Source organism: Lynx canadensis, chromosome B1 (assembly GCF_007474595.2).
Source record: "Lynx canadensis isolate LIC74 chromosome B1, mLynCan4.pri.v2, whole genome shotgun sequence".
Lineage (NCBI taxonomy): Eukaryota > Metazoa > Chordata > Mammalia > Carnivora > Felidae > Lynx > Lynx canadensis.
Window position 1 is genome coordinate 115,757,282 of NC_044306.2, and position 20,117 is coordinate 115,777,398.

The 20,117-nt window shown below is 42.1% G+C and overlaps 1 protein-coding gene across 1 annotated transcript in view; it reads left to right on the forward strand.

Annotated features, from left to right (window-relative positions):
* Positions 1 to 20,117, forward strand: part of PAPSS1 (3'-phosphoadenosine 5'-phosphosulfate synthase 1) — a 105,931-nt gene that overhangs the window by 45,284 nt on the left and 40,530 nt on the right. The window contains exons 6-9 of the mRNA XM_030313303.2: positions 4,708 to 4,821; positions 7,007 to 7,118; positions 9,400 to 9,605; positions 13,710 to 13,845. Of these exons, the coding sequence (XP_030169163.1) occupies positions 4,708 to 4,821; positions 7,007 to 7,118; positions 9,400 to 9,605; positions 13,710 to 13,845 (568 nt within the window). The remainder of the gene's footprint in view (positions 1 to 4,707; positions 4,822 to 7,006; positions 7,119 to 9,399; positions 9,606 to 13,709; positions 13,846 to 20,117) is intronic.

Genomic DNA, 20,117 nt, shown 5'->3' on the forward strand with positions numbered 1-20,117 from the left:
TTGATCCTGAATTTTTATTTTCTAGTTGATGAAATAATAGGTTTTGTACAGACTCCTGAAACTACCAGTGCCTGTAATGGGAAGGGAATATACGAAAATGACAATGATAACTGTATGTGGGGTGATTTGTTTTCTCAATTCCAAATTCTCTTTACTGCTCTTTTATAATTTAAAATAAATATACTAACAGTAATTCCTGGAATTAGAATGCACAGAATGGACGACCATAAGTTATTTCTTTTGCTAGATTATAAGAAGAGTCATCTTTCATTCGGTTTTATTGAGATATAATTGACATACCAGAAAAACAAGAGACTTTGCTATATGTGATTTCCTCTTCAGGTACACAGTGAAATCAAGTATTATATATAAATTGTGAATGTATACTTACCACCTAGACCCCAATGGCAGACTTTAAGATATGCCCTCTTTTGCTTGGCGTCATTAGAAATAATTTGCCTTGGGGCACCTGGGTGGCTGAGTCGGTTGAATGTCCAACTCTTGATTTTGGCTCAGGTTATGATCTCACAGTTCATGAGTTTGAGCCCCACATTGGGCTCTGTGCTGACAGAGCCTGCTTGGGATTTTCTTCCTCCCTTTCTTTCTGCCCCTTCCCCTCTCACCTGTTCTCTCTCAAAATAAACAAACAAACAAACAATCTGCCTCATTAATACAGGTTGTATAGTATTGAAACCTACAAAGAGAAGAGAAAATAGAGGCAGGTGGTGGAAGCTGTCATTCTTCCTTCACTATTGTCTTTTTTTTTTTTTTTTCCAACGTTTATTTATTTTTTTTGGGACAGAGAGAGACAGAGCATGAACGGGGGAGAGGGGCAGAGAGAGAGGGAGACACAGAATCGGAAACAGGCTCCAGGCTCTGAGCCGTCAGCCCAGAGCCCGACGCGGGGCTCGAACTCACGGACCGCGAGATCGTGACCTGGCTGATGTCGGACGCTTAACCGACTGCGCCACCCAGGCGCCCCTTCACTGTTGTCTTTAATGTCTTCACGTAGTATTAGCCATGTAAACACAATGAATAGCCTGCAGCTGTGGATGCCTGCTGGCTGCTTCATTGCAGAAGGCCTGGAAGGTATATGAAGTGCCCTGGGCTGTGTGCATGGTTTATGTTTTACACACTCACTTTTCCACTTGCCTCCTCCTCTGAGCAGTGGGATGCTCAAGGGACGAAAATACCTTTCATGTCTGCACACCAGAGCAATTAGCTAAACTTGGTATCGTAGCAAGTGGTGTTTTTTTTTAATTTCTTTCCTGTGTTGAAATTTTATTACTTATTTTCTCTTTTCCTTCATGTTCACTCTCTTTATCCTTGGTTTTATCATGAGAAAGATCAGAGGACTTGAATTTACCAGTAGGAGGAGACTGATTTTGGCATACGATTTAGCTGATGCCAAACTGTCTCTTTTGTTTCATCTTTGAGGAGAAATGTGGGAGAGTAAATCTTTCTAATGTTTTTATTTAGTTTTGAGGAGGTGGGGAGGGGCATAGAGAGAGAGAGGGAGACACAATCTGAAGCAGGCTCCAGGCTCTGAGCTGTCAGCACAGAGCCTGACACAGGGCTCGAACCCATGAACTAGAACTGTGAGATCATGACCTGAGCCAAAGACAGACGCTTAACCGACTGAGCCACCCAGGCGCCCTGAGAATAAATCTTTCTAGATTTTCAGAATCCATAGGGGCTACTTGAATAGTAGCACTAGGTCTTCTATGAGATCAGCTAGCTTTGATATACATATCTGATTGCTTTTTTCCTCTACTGAAGATATTAATATAAGTCCAAATATAAGTTGGAAGTTTCTTCCCACACTTACTCCTCAGGAAAATAGAGTATATCTTCAAAAATCTGGTTCTTCTATTGATATTTATTTTATTATTTATTTATTTTTTTAAATTAAAGTAACTATTTTAATGTTTATTTTATTATTGAGAGAGAAAGACAGAGCCTGAGCAAGGGAGGGGCAGAGAGGGAGAGAGACACAGAATCTGAAGCAGGCTCCAGGGTCCAAGCTGTCAGCACAGAACTCGACACAGGGCTCCAACTTACATGACCTGAGCCGAAGTTGGATACTTAATTGACTGAGCCACCCAGGGGCCCTCACCATTGATACTTTGAATTACTTTTGTTGTTCTGCATTTTTTAATGGACTAATTTTTATTATTTTAACTTTTGTTTTAGAGAGCATTTGTGGGAGAGGGGCTGAGGGAGAGAGAGAATCTGAAGCAGGCTTTGTGCTCCACTTGGAGCCTGACAAGGGGCTTGATCCCACAACCCTGGGATCATGACCTGAGCTGAAATCAAGAGTTAGATGCTCAACCAAATGAGCTACCCAGGTGCCAACCCCTCCCCACCCCCATTGACTATTTTTAAGAGCAGTTTTAGGTTGATAGCAAAACTGAGTGGAAAGTACAGTGAGTTCCCATATACCCCCTGCTCTCTTCCCCCATAAGCCTATCCTTTCAATACCCTTCACCAGAGTAGTACATTTGTTACAATTGATATACCTAGTGTAACATCGTCATCCAAAATTCATAGTTTACACTAGGGTTGTAAATTCTGTGGGTTTTGACAAATGTATAATGACGCTATCTACTGTCGTAGTATCATTTCATTGCCCTAAAAATGCCCTCTTCTCTGGTTCTTCATCTGCTTACCCCCACCCCTTGGCCCATAACTCCTGGCAACACTGATGTTTTTAGTGTCTCCATAGTTTTGACTTTTCCAGAATGTCATATAGTTGGTATCTTACAGTATGGAGCCTTTTCAGATTGCCTCCTTTTACTTAGTAATATGTAGTATAAAGTTCTGTAGTGTCTTTTTCGTAGCTTGATAGTTTGTTTCTTCTACTGCACTCCTTGTCTGGATGTCCCAGTTTATCCATTTGTCTTCTGAGGGACATTATGATTATTTCCAAGTCCTGCAATTAGGAGTAAAGCTGATGGAAACATCTGTGCAGGTTTTTGTGTGGACATAGGTTTTCAACTCATTTGGATAAATACCAAGGAGCACAATTGAGTGTGTTTAGGTTTTTTTTTTTTTTTTTTATGTTTGTTTATTTTTGAGAGGGGGGCGGAGGGGCAGAGAGAGAGACACACAGAATCCAAAGCAGGCTCCAGGCTCTGAGCTGTCAGCACAGAGCCTGATGCAGGGCTCCAACTGACAAACCACAAGGTCATGACCTGAGCCAAAGTCGGACACTCAACTGATGGAGCCACCCAGGCGCCCCGAGTGTGTTTAGTTTCGTAAGAAACTGCCAGCCTGTCTTCCAAAATGTCTGTACCATTCACATTGCTACCAGCAGTGCATGAGAATTCCTGTTACTCCACATCCTCACCTGCGTTTGGTTTTTGCCAGTATTTTGGATATTGGCCATTCTCATAGCTGTGTGGTGGTTTCTTGTTTGTTTTAATTTGCCTTTCCCTGCTGACGTGATGTAAGGTATCATTTCATTTGTTTCTTGGTCATTTGTAGATCTTCTCTGGTAAGGTTTCTGTTCAGATCTTTGGCCCATTTTTTAAATATTGGGCTGTTTGTTTTTCTATTGTTGAATTAAAAAAATTTTTTTTTTAAATGTTTATTTACTTTTGAGAGAGAGACAGAGCATGAGCAGGGGAGGAGCAGAGAGAGAGGGAGACACAGAATCTGAAGCCAGGCTCTGAGCTGTCACCACAGAACCCCAATACGGGGCTCAAACTCAATGAACTCTGAGGTCATGACCTGAGCCGAAGTTGGACGCTCAACTGACTGAGCCACCCAATCGCCCCTCTTATTGTTGAATGTTAAGTGTTCTTTGTGTATCTTAGATAACAGTCCTTTTTCAGATATGCTTTTTGCAAATATTTTTTCTCAGTCTGTGGCTTATCTTCTCATTCTCTTGAGTATTACTCTATTTTGAATAACAAAGTATTGCTTGGACTAATCATTGACAATTTTGTATGCTTATAAAGGTTACCTAATAGATTTGGCTTAAAAGAAAGTTGAAGTAATTAAACACATTTAGTAATTATTCCTTGGGGTATGATAAGTGTTGCGAACAAGCCTTGTAAAGATCAGCTCAAGAGCTATGTTGTAGTAATCACAAATACATTCTTGTATATTCTGAGAGACAAGCATTGCCCCAATGTTGTGTAAATGCATACTTGGAGTTCAGATAAAATTTCCAGACTGCATTTCACATGGGACCAAAAAGTGCTGTTCCCCAAACTGCCAGAGTGGGAGTAAAGCTGACATACTCTTGGGTTTCATGTGGCAGGACTGAGAAGGTGATCGCTAGTGATAAAGATGCATACAAAAGCTGGAATAAAATGGTTTGGTGACATGTTAAAGATAATAATGATTGTATTCAGAGTGACTGTATTTACTTCCAAGTTCTTTCTATTGTTACCTCTTAGTTGAGGTCACCTCTTCTTTGCAGTTGCTGGGTTTTACATATGTGGCACATTCTCGGAATTCATTCTTTTCACTAGGCAATGGGACATGATACTCAGTGACTTCTTGTATGTGGGATATTCTCTGTTGAGAGAGCTGACATGAGGAAAATTGACTGGGGAGGGGCACCACAGTCAGAGCCCTCTTTTATGCTTTTTTTTATAAAGTCTCACTTTGAAATGTTAATGTTCTTCATCAAGACACCCTTTGGAGAACTTTAAATTGTTGAGGAAAACATTTAATTGTACTTTTGTTGTTGTATAGGATATCGTACCTGTGGATGCCTCTTACGAAGTAAAAGAACTGTATGTGCCAGAAAACAAACTCCATCTGGCAAAAACAGATGCAGAAACATTGCCAGCATTGAAAATTAATAAAGTAAGTGCTTTGTTGGTCTTCGTACCTAGTGATTTAGCCTTAATATATACTCATTATCTGTATACTTTGTTTTTTAGCTATGTTTGAGGGCATGGGTACTGGTGGCTGGGGGTTAGTTGTAGTTTATGTCACAATTTCCAGGATTTGGAAATGTATTTAATGTATTTAATGTCATAAGATTTATCTATTTTGAAATAGCAAAGATCAAAGATTGTGTAAAAGTTTTAGGTTTATCAGAAGGAATGAGTTCTTAAAGCTTCAAAATACTATATAGTAATTAAAATGAACAATTTTTCCCTCCAAACATGTTTCATAATCCTCTGCCAAAACCTTGAATCTCTTATTTTGGTAAGAGTCATTATGTGCATGTCTTAGCTCTCATTAAGTGTTCTCCCCGCCAAAAAAAACCTACTGAGGTAAACTAGATACAACAACATTGGAAACTATAATTTATCATTTTCAAATATTAGAGAATTTTAAATTATATCCTTTAGATGTACTTTTAAAATTGAGAGATGAATAAGAAGCTGGACCAGAAGTTGAATTTCCCAGCCTTTCATTTAGTTACTAAAAATCCAGAACACCCAGGGAAGCACCAAATCTTTAAGCACCAACAAATTTCTGGGCTTAGAGAAGGCCTCTTTAAGTAATTATTCAAATCCCTGATTAGAAGTAGATTATTTGATGCGCTTTATGGGATTGGGTCTCTGACCAGAAGCCAGGACATTCTGAGGGAGCAGAGAGGGAGAGCCGGAGAATGGAGCCACGTAGGAAGGTGGCCGTCGCAAAGGAACAGATGTTGTCATTGACATACTTTGCATGGAGTGAACATACATATATACACACAGAATGAGGATGAATGATTGTGAATCCAGGTCAGCAGAGCTCTACAACACAGAAACACAGTAGCTCTTTTAATGTAGTGGCTTGTTCTTTGCACAGCAGTTATGAAAAGTAATTAACTAAAAAATCCATCTTAAGTCGGATAGTGTATTAACTTGGGGGGCCAGAGCAAATACCGTAGACTAGATGGATTAAACAGCAAAAATTGCCCCTCTTGTGGATCTGGAGATTGAAAAGTGTAAGATCAAGGTGCTGGTTGATTTGGTTCTTGGTGAGACTCTTTCTGATAGCTGTGAGCTCTGGTGTCCCTCTTCCTGTGAGGGTACCAGACCTGTTGGATTAGGGCCCCACCCTTATGACCTCATTTAACCTTGTCACCTCCTCATAGGCCACATCTCCAAATACAGTCACATTGGGGATTGGGGCTTCAACATATGAATTTGAGGGGGGACACAGACATTCAGTCCATAACACATACCATCTAGAATTGAATTCCAGTAGAGACAAATAGTGGCCACTGTCCAACATTTAGAAATAATTGGTAAGAGGAAAACTTGAAAGTAAGTGAAACAATTTGGTCTATGTATATAATTTATCCTGTGACTTACAGGAGGGGAATACATTGGCCCACATACTTTGGGAATAAATGGTAAGCTACATTTTACTGCACCCAGTTGGCCAGGTGCTTTATCTTTCCTCATTTGAGAGCCACTGCTGCACACACGCACAGTTAAAAAATGAGCATATCCAGCTTCTGTTAATGGTATGTAGTCCATCAATTCCTTAACGTTCTGGTAGGATAGGTTAGAAATCTTAAAAGTCAAGACGTAACATAATCTTTATAAAATAAAGGGTGCCCTATCATTGGTCAGGCACTTGTTCTGGTAAATATTTTTATGTAAAGTTTGTTTTAGTTTAAGGCATTAGTTGTCACAGTATAACTTGCAGACTTATCATTTAGCATTTTCTGGGAACCTATTAAAAATACAAATTCTTGGGCCCCACACCAAAGCGATTGAAGTAGAATCTGTGGAGGTGGAACAATCTCTGTTTTAATAAAGGCCTTCCCAGGGTTTCTTCTAGCATATTAAAGTTTGAGAGCCACTAGTTTAGGAGATGCCATCCTTATTAGAAATGCTTTGAAGACTAATGTTATGCACATTTATTAGGAGAGATGCACATTTTCCTAGTGCCCTTAATCTTTATTAGATTTGTATAATCTATAATCATTCTTGAGGTGTTTCTTTCCATTGCTTTCCAAATTAAACTCTTAAAGGTTATTACTGCTTTTGTTCATAAGCATATGAAGTAGAGCATTTTCCTTTACTGTCTCATTTACTAGGTGGATATGCAGTGGGTACAGGTTCTGGCAGAAGGTTGGGCAACCCCCCTGAATGGCTTTATGAGAGAGAGGGAGTACTTGCAGTGCCTTCATTTTGATTGTCTTCTGGATGGTAAGAGCTTCTGCATTCAATTGTACATTGAGTATGGAAGAGAAATTTCACAGGGGCAGCAATTCATCACTGCCTCTAAAAAGTAGTGGTGATGTCTTTAATGGAGGTAGCATTTTAAGTGTTTTATTTATTTTTGAGAGCGAGCGCAAGTGGGGGAGGGGCAGAGAGAGAGGGAGACACAGAATCCAAAGCAGGCTCCAGGCTCTGAGCTGTCAGCACAGAGCCCAACCCAGGGCTCGAACCCACGAACCATGAGATCATGACCTGAGGTGAAGTCGGATGCTTAACCAACTGAGCCACCCAAGCGCCCCGGAAGATAGTATTTTAAGACCAAGTTACATCGGTACTGAATGTTTGAAGTGAACTGAGATCTTTTTGTTTTGTTTTGTTTTCTGGATTGTGATTTATTGCAGAGGGAGATATGCAGGTTTCCCTGGGCATAAGGGCTGAAAATGGATTTAAGAAACAAATAGAATTTCCCTCTGCTGTATCCACCTGATCATCATGGAAGGCCTTTCTCTGAAAAAGTGCACATATATCCTGAATTTTGCTGCCCTGAAATCCATGCTTGCGTGTTTTTTTTTTAATTTTTTTTCAATGTTTATTTATTTTTGAGAGACAGAGAGAGACAGAGTGTGAGTAGGGAAGGGGCAGAGAGAGAGAGGGAGACACAATTCAAAGCAGGCTCCAGGCTCTGAGCTGTCAGCACAGAGCCCAACGTGGGGCTTGAACCCATGAACCGTTAGATCATGACCTGGGCTGAAGTCGGAAGCCCAACCAGTGGAGCCACCCATGTGCCCCTGCTTGCTTGAGTGTTCTAATAAGGAATCAGCAAGGCCAAGTTAAGGAGTCCTGTAATAGGGGCACCTGGCTGCCTCTCAGTTGGTGGAGCATGTAACTCTTAATCTCAGGGTTGTGAGTTTGAGCCCCAAGTTGGGTGTAGAGTTTCCTTAAAATAAAATCTTAAAAACAAAACAAGTCCTGAAATAGATGGTTAAAGTGATGGTTCTTCTTCCTCATTTAAAGCACTAAAAAAAAAAAAAAAATTGTCAAAGGCATTGATGTTTAATATATTTTACTGACAATTCAGCTACCCAGAACTTTGTATACTGTTGGTAAGATTAATTTGTTACATTAAATAAAATATTTTTAAATGTCACTAAGCCTGTAAAATAGCCAGCACGTTTTTCTGTGTTATGACTTTTAACTAAGGAATGAAATTGATACCAGAAATTGTAACTCCTAGTCATTCTTCTCAAGAAACTTGTATCACAAAAATGTAAGTGTTAAATATTGCTTTTTGATTTTTCTTCTTTGGAACCAATGGCAGAATCTTTGTGGACTGCCTCCTTCGGAATGATTTAGCCTTGTGTTTGCTGCAAATCTACCTATTAATTTTCCCCTTTAAACTGTACCTAGTGGTGGTAACTTTAAAGCAGCCAAGCAGTTATCACTGATTTTTGTTGACCTCTTTTGTCCAAGGAAGGCAAGCCATGATTTCCAAGAAAGTATGCTTTTATCTGGTATGTAAATAAGATCCACATATGAATTTGAGAGTGCATTTTATTTTTCTAACCTGGGCATGATGAGTAGGAAAAAAAAAAACCTTTTAGAACTTGAAAGGTTGGAAACTGAGGATGTGCTTATTGTCTCATAGACAACATATTTGGATTGAAATAGACACACTTGCTTCCTTTGTTTCTTGGCCAGTAATCACTGGTATTGGTTTAATTCTGATTCAAAACGAAGAAATCAAAAAACCTTTTGGTTGTTTTTGTCTTCCTCTCTCAAGGAAACCCAAGTATCCCCAGCAGACTCAAGTATACTTGCCACTCAAAGTATAGTTATCAGAACGGATTTACATTTTCCTAGAAAGGCCCTGAAAACATTTTTTGTCTTATTCATATATTGGAGGTGCTCAGTATATTTTGATGACACCAGGCTTAACCAGTTGATTCTTCCTTGTTAAACTGTTTCTTCTATGTCTGTGATTTTATACCACTTTTTTTCTTCCCAAAGACAGTTTCATGAATTGTTGTGGGAAGTGTGGGAAGTACATTGCTACACGGTGTTGATGCTCTTAATGTTTTGCTGGTTTTTTTTTTTTTTTAAACCTGTTTGCGGTGGGGGGGTTGTTCTCTCTCCTGATTTTCTGTGCCAGGTACTGTCACTGACCCATAAATCTTGTATTATTTGAAGAGCATCCCCTGAAGTGGAAGGTGGATATATGGCCTGTTGAGTAATCCAAGCTGTGTGCTTCATGTTCTCTTGTGTCCTGCAGGGGGTGTCATTAACTTGTCAGTACCTATAGTTCTGCCGGCTACTCATGAAGACAGAGAGAGGCTGGACGGCTGCACCGCATTTGCTCTGATGTATGAGGGCTGCCGTGTGGCTATTCTTCGCAACCCAGAGTTTTTTGAGCACAGGAAGGAGGAGCGCTGTGCCAGACAGTGGGGAACAACGTGCAAGAACCATCCCTACATCAAGGTCCTGAGCAAACCTTGCTGCCTTGTATCTTGATTTGCCAATAGTGTTTGTGCTGCAGTGTGGGCATCACCCGTATGTTGACTCTTCTGTTGGAATTGTTCATATTTTGCAGAATGGGGGGGCGCCTGGATGGCTTAGTCAATTAAGCGTCTGATTCTTGATTTCGGCTCAGGTCACGATCTCACAGTTGTGAGATCGAATCCACGCTGGGCGTGGAGACTGCCTCAGATTCTCTCACCTTCTCCCTCTGCTCCTCCCCTGTTTGTGCATGCGGGTGCTCTCTCTCTGTCAAAAAAAAAATTATTTTGCAGAAAGGACACTGGATCTTAGATTAGTGTGATGAACCATGATCTTGTCATTTTGGTGCAGATAAATAATTGTTCAGTAAATCTTTTTTGCATTAGGCACTGAGCTTGGTGCTAGTTCTGGGGATATATGGCTGATGTACACAGCAGGCACGTTCTTTATAGGCTTGGAGCTTACTGGCTGGTGGTGGAGCAGACATCATGTGCTTACAGGTCGGCTCTGAAGACAGGGTGCTATGGGAGCCCGTGGCAGGGTGATTTTATCTAGTCTGGACTTCCAGTCGAACGTTGTTTCCGATATGAAAATAGTGAAATCCACTTAGTCTTCCCAGAGGGCCTCGTGTATTTTATGTATTATGTGTGAAATGTTATTGAAGTAAAATTCCTGTCAGTTGTTTTAAAGTACACTATGAGCTTTAAAAGAAATTAAGTGAAATTTTAGTAGCTTTATCTAGAAAATTTTTTATGACGTCTGTTTAGATCCTGACAATGTCCTAAATCTCATCCCATGAAGGATAAGTGATACACTTTTTAAAATAGGGAAATATATTGTTTTAGAAAATAAGGAATTTGAACTAGTGATGGTGTCAGATGTTTCTTCAAAGTTAAAATTCTGCCGTTATTAAAAAAAATTTTTTTTAATGTTTATTTGAGGGAGAGAGAGAGAGAGAGAGACAGTGCATGAGCAGGGTTGGGGTGGGGGCAGAGAGAGAGAGAGAGAGACTCCAGGCTCTTAAGTGAGGGAGGGGCAGAGAGAGAGGGAGACACAGAATCCGAAGCAGGCTCCAGGCTCTGAGCTGTCAGCACAGAGCCTGACACAGGGCTCAAACTGAGGAGCTGTGAGATCATGACCTAAGCCGAAGTCAGATGCTCAACCGACTGAGCCACTCAGGTACTCCATAATTCTACAGTTATTAATGGTTTACAAAACATGCTTATGTAAATTCTTCAAACCACATAGCAAACCTATAGGATGGGTGGCATTTCTATCCTACACAGGGAGAAATTGAGACCTACAGGGGATAGATGTCTTGACCAAAATTATAGAGCTAATAAGTGGAATGAGGGTCTGATTTGAATTAAAGACTTTGCGGGGGGCCTGGGTGGCTCAGTTGGTTAAGTGTCCAACTTCAGGTCGTGATCTCTTGGTTCGTGAGTTCAAGCTCTGAATTAGGCTCTGTGCTGACAGCTCAGAGCCTGGAGCCTGCTTCAGATTCTGTGTCTCCCTCTCTTTTGCCCTTCCCCCACTCACATTCGTTCTCTCTCTCTCTCTCTCCCCTCCCTCCCTCCCCCCCTCTCCCTCCCCCCCCCCGTCAAAAATAAAAGTAAACATTAAAAATTAAAAAAAAAATGAATTAAGGACTTTGGGGCTTCAGAGCCATCTTCCATAATCTATAGCAGAGAGTAATTACTGATGCATGTGCCGCTTCTATTTAGAGTAATCTGCACAACTTGTTAGGATGCAACCTTGAGGAACCAGCAGGATTTCGATAAGGAACGGTGAGAAACACAATTCCAGTTTTAGGGATCAGGAGGAGCAAAGACTCCATGTGTTTGAGAAATGGCTGGTTATTAAGCGGGAGAGAGGACCTTGGGAAGAGAGAAGGCTTAGCATTCTACCCTGAGATGTTAAAATGTTCAGTCATCACATGGTTTACATATATTTAAGCTTTATGCTTTTCAAACTGCCTGTCTGTCGTTTGGTCCTTACAATGATCCTTGGAGGTAGACCAGTTTTCTTTAACTTGAGGAGTCTTCTTTTGGGTTTGGCTTGCCCAGACCTGCAGAGGCACCAGTTAGGAGTCAGGATTAGAGTCTGTCGTGGGTCTTTTGTGCTGCTCTGCCTTGCTAGGAGTGGAGGTCACAGGCAGCCTGGGAGCATGAGACAGTCACAAAGTGGCACTTTAAGAAGCTTGGCCTGGTGGTCTTGTGCAGGATATCCCCATCCCACCACCACTTGCACTGGTACTGTCCGAGCTCTCCAGGTCTCCAGCCTACACCATCCGCTGTGCTCTGGCTGGAATCCCGCTTCCTTATGCCCACTGCCTTTCTGTTCTTGGAGCAGCTGGAGTGAGCCTTCAAAAATATAAATCTGAGCATAGCACTCTATCCTCTGAAACTCTCCAGGGGCTGCTCGTTGTAAATAGAATAAAACCCAAGTCCCGACGAGGTCCAGCCCTGACCTTCTAACTCATGGTCGGTCGGTCGGTCGGTCGGTCGGTCTGTCTGTCTGTCTGTCTCTCTCTTTCTCTCTACCTCTGCTCCTATCCCTGCCCTGACTTTCCTGGCCCTGGGCTGCTTCTCAAGGACAGATGCTCCAGGCTTTTGTTTCTGCTCCAGCACTTTTTACTTGTTCTTCCTCTGCTTGAAATACTTTACCTCCGTGGCTGGTTCCTTTTAGTCATCTCGGGTTCAGTGCCACCCTCCTCAGAGAGACCTTTACTGACCCCTTGCTCTTACATGTCGTTCACTCTGCTCCCTGGGCACTGTGTTCCATTGCCCCAGTTATTTTCTCTGTGACACTCGTCACTAGCCACTACCTGTCTGGCTTCTGTTCAGTGTCCCACTAGAACGTAAGGTCGCTTAGATCTTTCTCCCATTTTCTGCTGCATTTCCCGGTGCCCAGCAAAGGCCCTGGCATGTACGAGTTACTTGGTAAATATTTATCGAATGAAGGGTTTGATGGATGGGGAGGGACTTTATAGTGAGGGACTTTATAGACCCCGTAGGAAGGGACTACAGAGGTCTGGGTATATTATTAGTACCTAAGCTGAAGCCAGGGAGGGAAGGGTGAGTTTCAGCTGTGCTGTGGAAGTGGACAGGTCCCAGAGGTCACATGCCTACTCTCAGATGCAGGGAAGGAACCTGAGTGAAGTTGTGAGAAATTAGAGGTGATGTGGAGATCAGAAGGTATGAATTTGTGTCCAGCTCCATCAGCATTGCTTTAAATAGTCAAAAGTTTAGGATTGGAGAACACAGAGGAGGGGTGGGCTCACTCAGGGTTACAAAGGTTTCTTTACAACAGTGTACAACAACAATGAAGACAATGTTTTGTTACATAAGTCATAATTACTTACTTTGATGTTGTTTGCCTTTATTATGTAAATATCCTAGTTGTGTCACAAGGCCTGTGAGAAATTATAAAATATATTCTAATTTTTGTTTGTTTTGTTTTTTAATTTTATTTGAGAGAGCGAGTGAGCATGAGCAGGGAAGAGGGAGGGGGAGAGAGAGAGAGCGAGAGAGCGTGAGAATGAGAGAATCCCAAGAAGGGTCCATGCTCAGCATGGAGCCCGATGTGGGGCTTAGTCTTATAATCATGAGATCATGACCTGAGCTGAAATCAAGAGTCAGACGCTCAACTGACTGAGCCATCCAGGTGCCCCAAATACATTCTAATTTTAATGCGTCTCTAATCCCAGTTCAGTTGATAAGCCAAACATGTTTACCATTGGCCTTAAGATTAGTTTACAACTATATGTAGCTCATGTGAGGGTAATGTTCTTCCTTATTTTGATCTTGTTTTCTTTAAAATTTTTTTTTTTTTTTTCCAACGTTTATTTATTTTTGGGACAGAGAGAGACAGAGCATGAATGGGGGAGGGCCAGAGAAAGAGGGAGACACAGAATCGGAAACAGGCTCCAGGCTCTGAGCCATCAGCCCAGAGCCCGACGCGGGGCTCGAACTCACGGACCACGAGATCGTGACCTGGCTGAAGTCGGACGCTTAACCGACTGCGCCACCCAGGCGCCCCTAATCTTGTTTTCTTTAAAAAAAATTTTTTTTTTCTTCCCATTAGATGGTTATGGAACAAGGAGATTGGCTGATTGGAGGAGATCTTCAAGTCTTGGACCGAATTCGCTGGAATGATGGTCTTGATCAGTATCGTTTCACTCCTACTGAGCTAAAGCAGAAGTTTAAAGATATGAATGCTGGTAAGACATGGATCTGATTATCTAACATGGTACTTAGCCTAGAGTTTCTGCTTGATGGGAATGTTCTATTTTTTCCAACACTTACTGAAGTGTGAAAGAGAGTGATGAGTAAATGTAGAATGGAATGTGTTGGGAGAGGTAGTTGATCTAATCCAACCTATGTAGTTCTGTTAGATTGGTGTAATTTGGAAGATGGTTTTGCCAGTTACAGATTGACCTTTTATTTGTGTCTTATAAAACTCATATGCTAAAGCTGAATACAGCTATGGAAGAGAAATTGAGTAATTCACTCTTATCAACGTGCTTTATATATTGGAATATCTTATGAGTCTAACATATCACTGCATAAACAACATCATGTTTGCTGTTCATTCAACAAATGTTTATTGTGCACCTTCATACCAGGTGCCAAGTGCTGAGGATCCATTAATAAATAAGACTGGAGCGTATGGTGTATAAGAGAGAGATGTAAAGGAGATAACAGGAAAAGGTGTTGAAGAGTAGGTTAATAATGGTTTCAGATTTCTGGATTAGGGTGAAATGGACTAGTATGAGTAGACTCCATAGATGCTGCTCTTTATTATTATTTTTAATGTTTATTTTTGGGAGAGAAAGACCGAGTGCGAGTGGGAGAGGGGCAGTGAGAGAGGGAGACACAGAATCCGAAGCAGGCTCCAGGCTCTGAGCTGTCAGCACAGGGCCTGAATTGGGGCTCGAACCTGTGAACCGCAAGATCATGACCTGAGCCAAAGTCGGACACTTAACCGACTGAGCCACCCAGGCGCCCCGTTGCTCTTTATGACCCTATCTTATCTGGGGCAGGGATTTTCTTATCTGACAGTTTGTGAATAGTAGGTCTTTCACACAGAGGTAGGTAAATGATGTGTTTACACTGGTGCACCCACACTCACAAATTCAAACTTCCATGTCAGGGACCAGCATTCACTGTAGAGTTTGGGAGGCATTTTTAAGATCTGAAGATTGCTGCAATCATGCTACCAATGAATTCTCACCCACTACCGAAGTGGTTAAGCCCTAAGCATTGCTGCTGCCTTTTAAAATATTTTCTGTGTAGAAATGGAGTGGACACGGCTGAGAAAAGTCCGGTGAAAATGGTTACTTTGTAAGGAACTAGCTGGCCACTGAGCCATATTTGTTAACCCGGAGCCTCCTTCTCAAGTGACTACAGAACCTGGGCAAGAGCACTTGTTTCATGAGTCGTGTTTAGCTTCTGTGAACTCCAGGTCCTGGTAGTCGTGCTGTTCCCTGCTTAACCACCCAGAAGTCATGTGGTTGTTGAGAAATTACTTTCCTCTCTAAGGCTCACTTCCCTCACTTGTAAAAATGAGGACAGGTGATACCTAACACATAACATTTTATTTTAAAAAGTGAAATAAGTTGCTTACGGCACTGTGAAGGGTACATGGTAACAGGTTAATGTGTCATAATTTCTGAGTCTGAAGCTAGTCTTACCTATTTGTGTAAAGGTTAGAGAAAGAATATCTTTTCATTCTTTTTTTCTTAAATGTTTGTTTTTGAGAGAGATAGATAATGCGTGCATGCACGGGAGGGGGGCAGAGAGAGAGGGAGACAGAAGATCTGAAGTGGGCTCTGTACTGACCACAGAGAGCCCTATGCGGGACTTGAACTCACGAACCATGAGAATGACGACATGGCCTGAGCCAAAGTCTGATGCTCAACTGACTGAGCCACCCAGGTGCCCCGAATATCTGTTTATTCTTAAACTCTACTGTACTTCACTGATATTTGAGATAAGAGTGTAAAATAAGTGGAGAACTGGAGGCCACACACTGTTCAGAGCTGTGCAGTTCCCACCCAGCCTGCCTCATTTGTTCACAGTTTCTGCTTGGCCCATGTAGGGTATCTGAGCTTAGGGCCCCTGCCCCCACCCCTCCTTAACTTCACTCATCTCTGAATTTGAAGCATGACTGACAGAGCTGTGCAGTTCCCACCCAGCCTGCCTCTTTTGTTCACAGTTTCTGCTTGGCCCATGTAGGGTATCTGAGCTTAGGGCCCCTGCCCCCACCCCTCCTTAACTTCACTCGTCTCTGAATTTGAAGCATGACTGAAACTACGTGTGCAGATGTTTTTCTGGATGCTACACTTGGTGCCTGCCTGTACGATAATATATTTTCTTCTTTTTTGCTAACATGCTTTGGGCCAGTCATAGGGGAATGTGTCGTGATTGCTGTAGGTCAGTGATGGCACCTCATTCTCTTCAGTCAGCAATTTAAGGGTCCTTGTGTAAGTCCGTTCTGGCATTGAAATGTAAGAGAGAGGGGCTCTGGGAAAGGTTTTCTTCCTGAGAAGAAACGGGCTTAGGACAAAAAGTCCTCTTTTCCTATACTTTTTCTTCCTGCTTTGGATGCTGTCATGGAAGGATACAGTGTTTGCAGCTCAGGTAGCTATTTTGTATCTGTGAGAATCCATGAGAACCTTACACTGAGTTTCCGGTCTAGTCCTGGAGTCCTTTATATCCAGATTTCTTATTCAAAGACTGAATGCGTGAATTATTTAAGACACTTCGAATTGGATCTTATTTCATATGCAGCCATAATCATCTGATGGTTTAAGACATATAGGCCTTTGCTTTTTTTCCTGGTAAACAAGAACACGTTTAATGGAAAGCCTGCTGAGACCACACCATATTTACTTTAATTTTTTGCCAAAATTTGAATTCATAACTGTAATTCATGTTAGTAAATTAATTGTTGGCACTGATGAGGGGGTCTTATCAAGGAATTATTCATAATTGGAGTCTTTAATATTACATCTGTTTTATGCTCTTCTTTTCGAGCCAAACATTTTAGGTCATTTAGAGAATTTGTTGCATAATGATTGCAACTTTGTTTAAAGTAGCTGAGAGCCAATTATCCTTACATCAGACAACAAAGATTATGGAGTATTATTTTGTTTACTTTTCCATTTTAGACTAAGACAAGCAACAGACCAGGAGTTTCTTTTGTAATTCTTGTTCCCTCTTTTAGGAGGCCATTAACAAGTCCTCTGCTGATGTGCCTGTATCTCCTACATAGTTCAAGGAGAGAAAAACGCAATCTTTATTTTTTTCTTCTACTTGGGGTTTGTTTTCCTACCTCTCCCTCTTTCTCCTTCCTGCATCTTAGAAGAAGAATTTTGATTACCTGATGGTGGGGTGTTGTCTTGTGCTCATTATTATTATCACTTCTGCTTCTTTGAGACTGTTCTGTAGCTTGGAAGGATTGAGAAGTCTTTAATAACCACATCAGTGATTGCAAGGTGACACAGTCCCAGAGGGCAGGTTCTTTGAGTCACTGATGGTTGATCACTGTCTTGGAAAGGAAGAATGGATTTCACTTAACCTAAGTGAGAGCCAGTTAGTATTTATTACACACAGAATATTGTTCTCTTATTGGATTACCAATAAGAAAAAGTTGACATAACTCCTTCCAGGCTAGTATAGTATCACAGTGTTGAAGAAATCTGGGAAAGCTTTGTAGAGTTGTTGAAGTACAAACTAGAATGGATGGAGACGGCAGGTGGATATTTTACGCAAAATTGGGAACAAGACATGAGAAGGCTGAGGCAGAAGCAGATAGTTTGCCTGTGAAGGCACTAGACTTTCTGGACCATAAATGACAGTGAACTGGAGATACCGTGATTCGAAGTTGGGTGCAGGGAGCCTCTGTCAGTCAGGTCAAGGCACACTCAGATGAGGCTGTCAACATAATTTAACGAAGTATTTGAAGAAGGGTGGTCAGGGTTAAGGGAACCCAGGAGGAATCTTGAGGCCTCCAGTGATTAGCAGCTTTGTGTAGTGTTACCCCTCCTGAGGACGCTAGGAGACTGTGTTTCTGAAGCTGGGTGAAAGGAACTGAGATGTGAGGAGGGGCTGTCGCCAGAATCCCCTTACTCACCCCCCCCGGTTGTAGGGGGACGGAGGCCAGAATCACAGTGCTGAGGCAGAATGGTGCTGGGGCAAGAGCCCCCCACAAACTTTCTCTGTTCTCTGGTTGTCTTTTAATGTCTCCCACATCACGGAGGCAGGAGTACAGCCCCCATGGCCTGACACACAGATACACACACAGACACACAACAGACTAGGCAGGAAGGAGAATGGAGAACAAGTAGGACAGAGCCCAATTGGCAAAACATTCAATTTTTTTTTTTTTTCTTTTACTATAATTTGAAAGCATTTCTAGGCTTGAGAATGGAAAACAATTTATTGCTGCCATACTTTGGGGTATAAGAGTATCACTTTGTGAAAAATGCTAACTAATATGTTCATGTTTACTCAAGTGCCCTGTCTTATTGATTCTTTTTCCCCCTTCTAAGCAGTTTAAGTGAAAGAAAGATCAGTAATTTATAATGGTCCGGAGGAAGGAAGAAAAACCAAACTCTTTCTTACTTGCAACTCTCTTCAAAAAAGCTCCCACAAAAACAAACATTAAACACACAACCTTCCCTAATAACTCTAGAACTACTGTCCGTACTCTTGTTCAGCTGCTATATTGACTTAGGGAAAATCAGAAATGCCTATTATTAGAGCTTTGGGGTAAAGTGGCCGATAATAAAGCTCGAGTGGGACTGGGAGAGACTTATTAATTAGTGCTGCATGTAGGACAGTTTTACAGAGATGAAGTTGAAAGGAGGGAAGCAGGAAGATGTTGTAATTCTGGGTTTAGTGGTTGGGATGCATACCAAGGCTCTGACTGTGGGCTGGGCAGCGAACACTGTTTGGAGAGATCTGGGGGAAGGGTGAGTGGGAGTCAGGAGCACTTCACGCTCCTCACCTCATCTGTTGCTCGGAACAGCCTTGCTGCCAGAACTGAAGTTGTCTGTGGGCACTGGGCTAAGAAGCCACAGAGCAGGGTCGGAGCCAGGTTCTTTGCGCCCAGTGGCATTTGCAACCCGGCGTCCTCCTCCATGAATCCGGGGGTCAGTGCTCATGCTCTTCCCACCACCAGGAGGAGCTAGTGGTTGCCATTTCCTTTCCCTGTCACAAGTGAGCACGTGCTGAGGAGAACCTTTTCCTGTGTTCCTCCCCTCCCACCTGCTGGAAGGAAAGGGATCACACTGTACTTGTTTCCTAGTGTGTTGGCTCCTGGACTAGAGGGAAGGGGAGAGAACTTGCTTTACTGGGTTGTCCCTTTATGTAGACATCAAATAAGAAGGAATAGGTTTTGGGGGCCGGACCTGTGTTTGGCTTGAGTAATAGTGAAGGTGGAAGGATTGACAGGAGAGGGGACAGCAGTGAACATTATGTATTGAAATGCTTTCAGTAATAAGTCTCTATAACTGATGAATTGGATGGTCAGAATTAGAGATGCAGCTAACAGAAGCCATCTGTGTGCACACAGTAATTGAATCCAGGCGAAGGGGTGAGTTTCCCGAATGAGTATGCAAAGAAAGCACTTCATAGGACACAGCAATGAACCTATTGCTCTGAGAGGACTACAGGATGTCAGAAACAAGTGATCAGCCCGAAATGGCCACACAGAATAAGAAACATACACATCTGATTACAACTTTGTAAAAAAAAAAAAATGTATGTATAGAGAGAAAACTAGGGGATTGTGCAAAACAACCAAAAACAGCTACGTTAGGATAGTGCATTTGTAGGCAGTTCCCCCCCCCCCCCCCCAAATGTCCTTAGTGTTTCATGGTTTTTACTTAAAAGGGTCAAGGGGAAGATGAAGTAGAAAAGCTTGGTGCCATGGTTGGCAGGCCCTGAGACTGTGAAGGCCGTGGGGTCGGTGTTTTTTGTCAGAAGCAGTGGAAAGGTTGGGACACTTTATTATTTATTTATTTATTAAAAAAATTTAATGTTTATTTTTGAGAGAGAGACAGACAGACCATGAGCAAGGGAGGGGCAGAGAGAGAGAGAGAGACACACACACACACACTCTCTCTCTCTCTCTCTCTCTCTCTCTCTCTCTCTCTCTCTCTGTGAAGCAGGCTCCAGGCTCTGAGATGTCAGCACAGAGCCTGACACGGGGCTCAAACTCATGAATGTGAGAGCTTGACCTGAGCCGAACCCACTGAGCCACCTAGGCACCCCAGATCAGGACCCTTTAAAACAAGAAAGTGCCTATTGGATTTGGCAGGAGTTTCGTATTCACTAAGTAACAACGGGAAAGAATTGGTTAAGTAAATGAATGCGGTCCCATTCTTCTCTTCCATCGCTTTATCTTTCACACTGTCACCAGGCGTATCTTCTGAAGACAAAGATATAATCATGTTCTTTTGGAGCTGAAGGACCTGTATTCCTT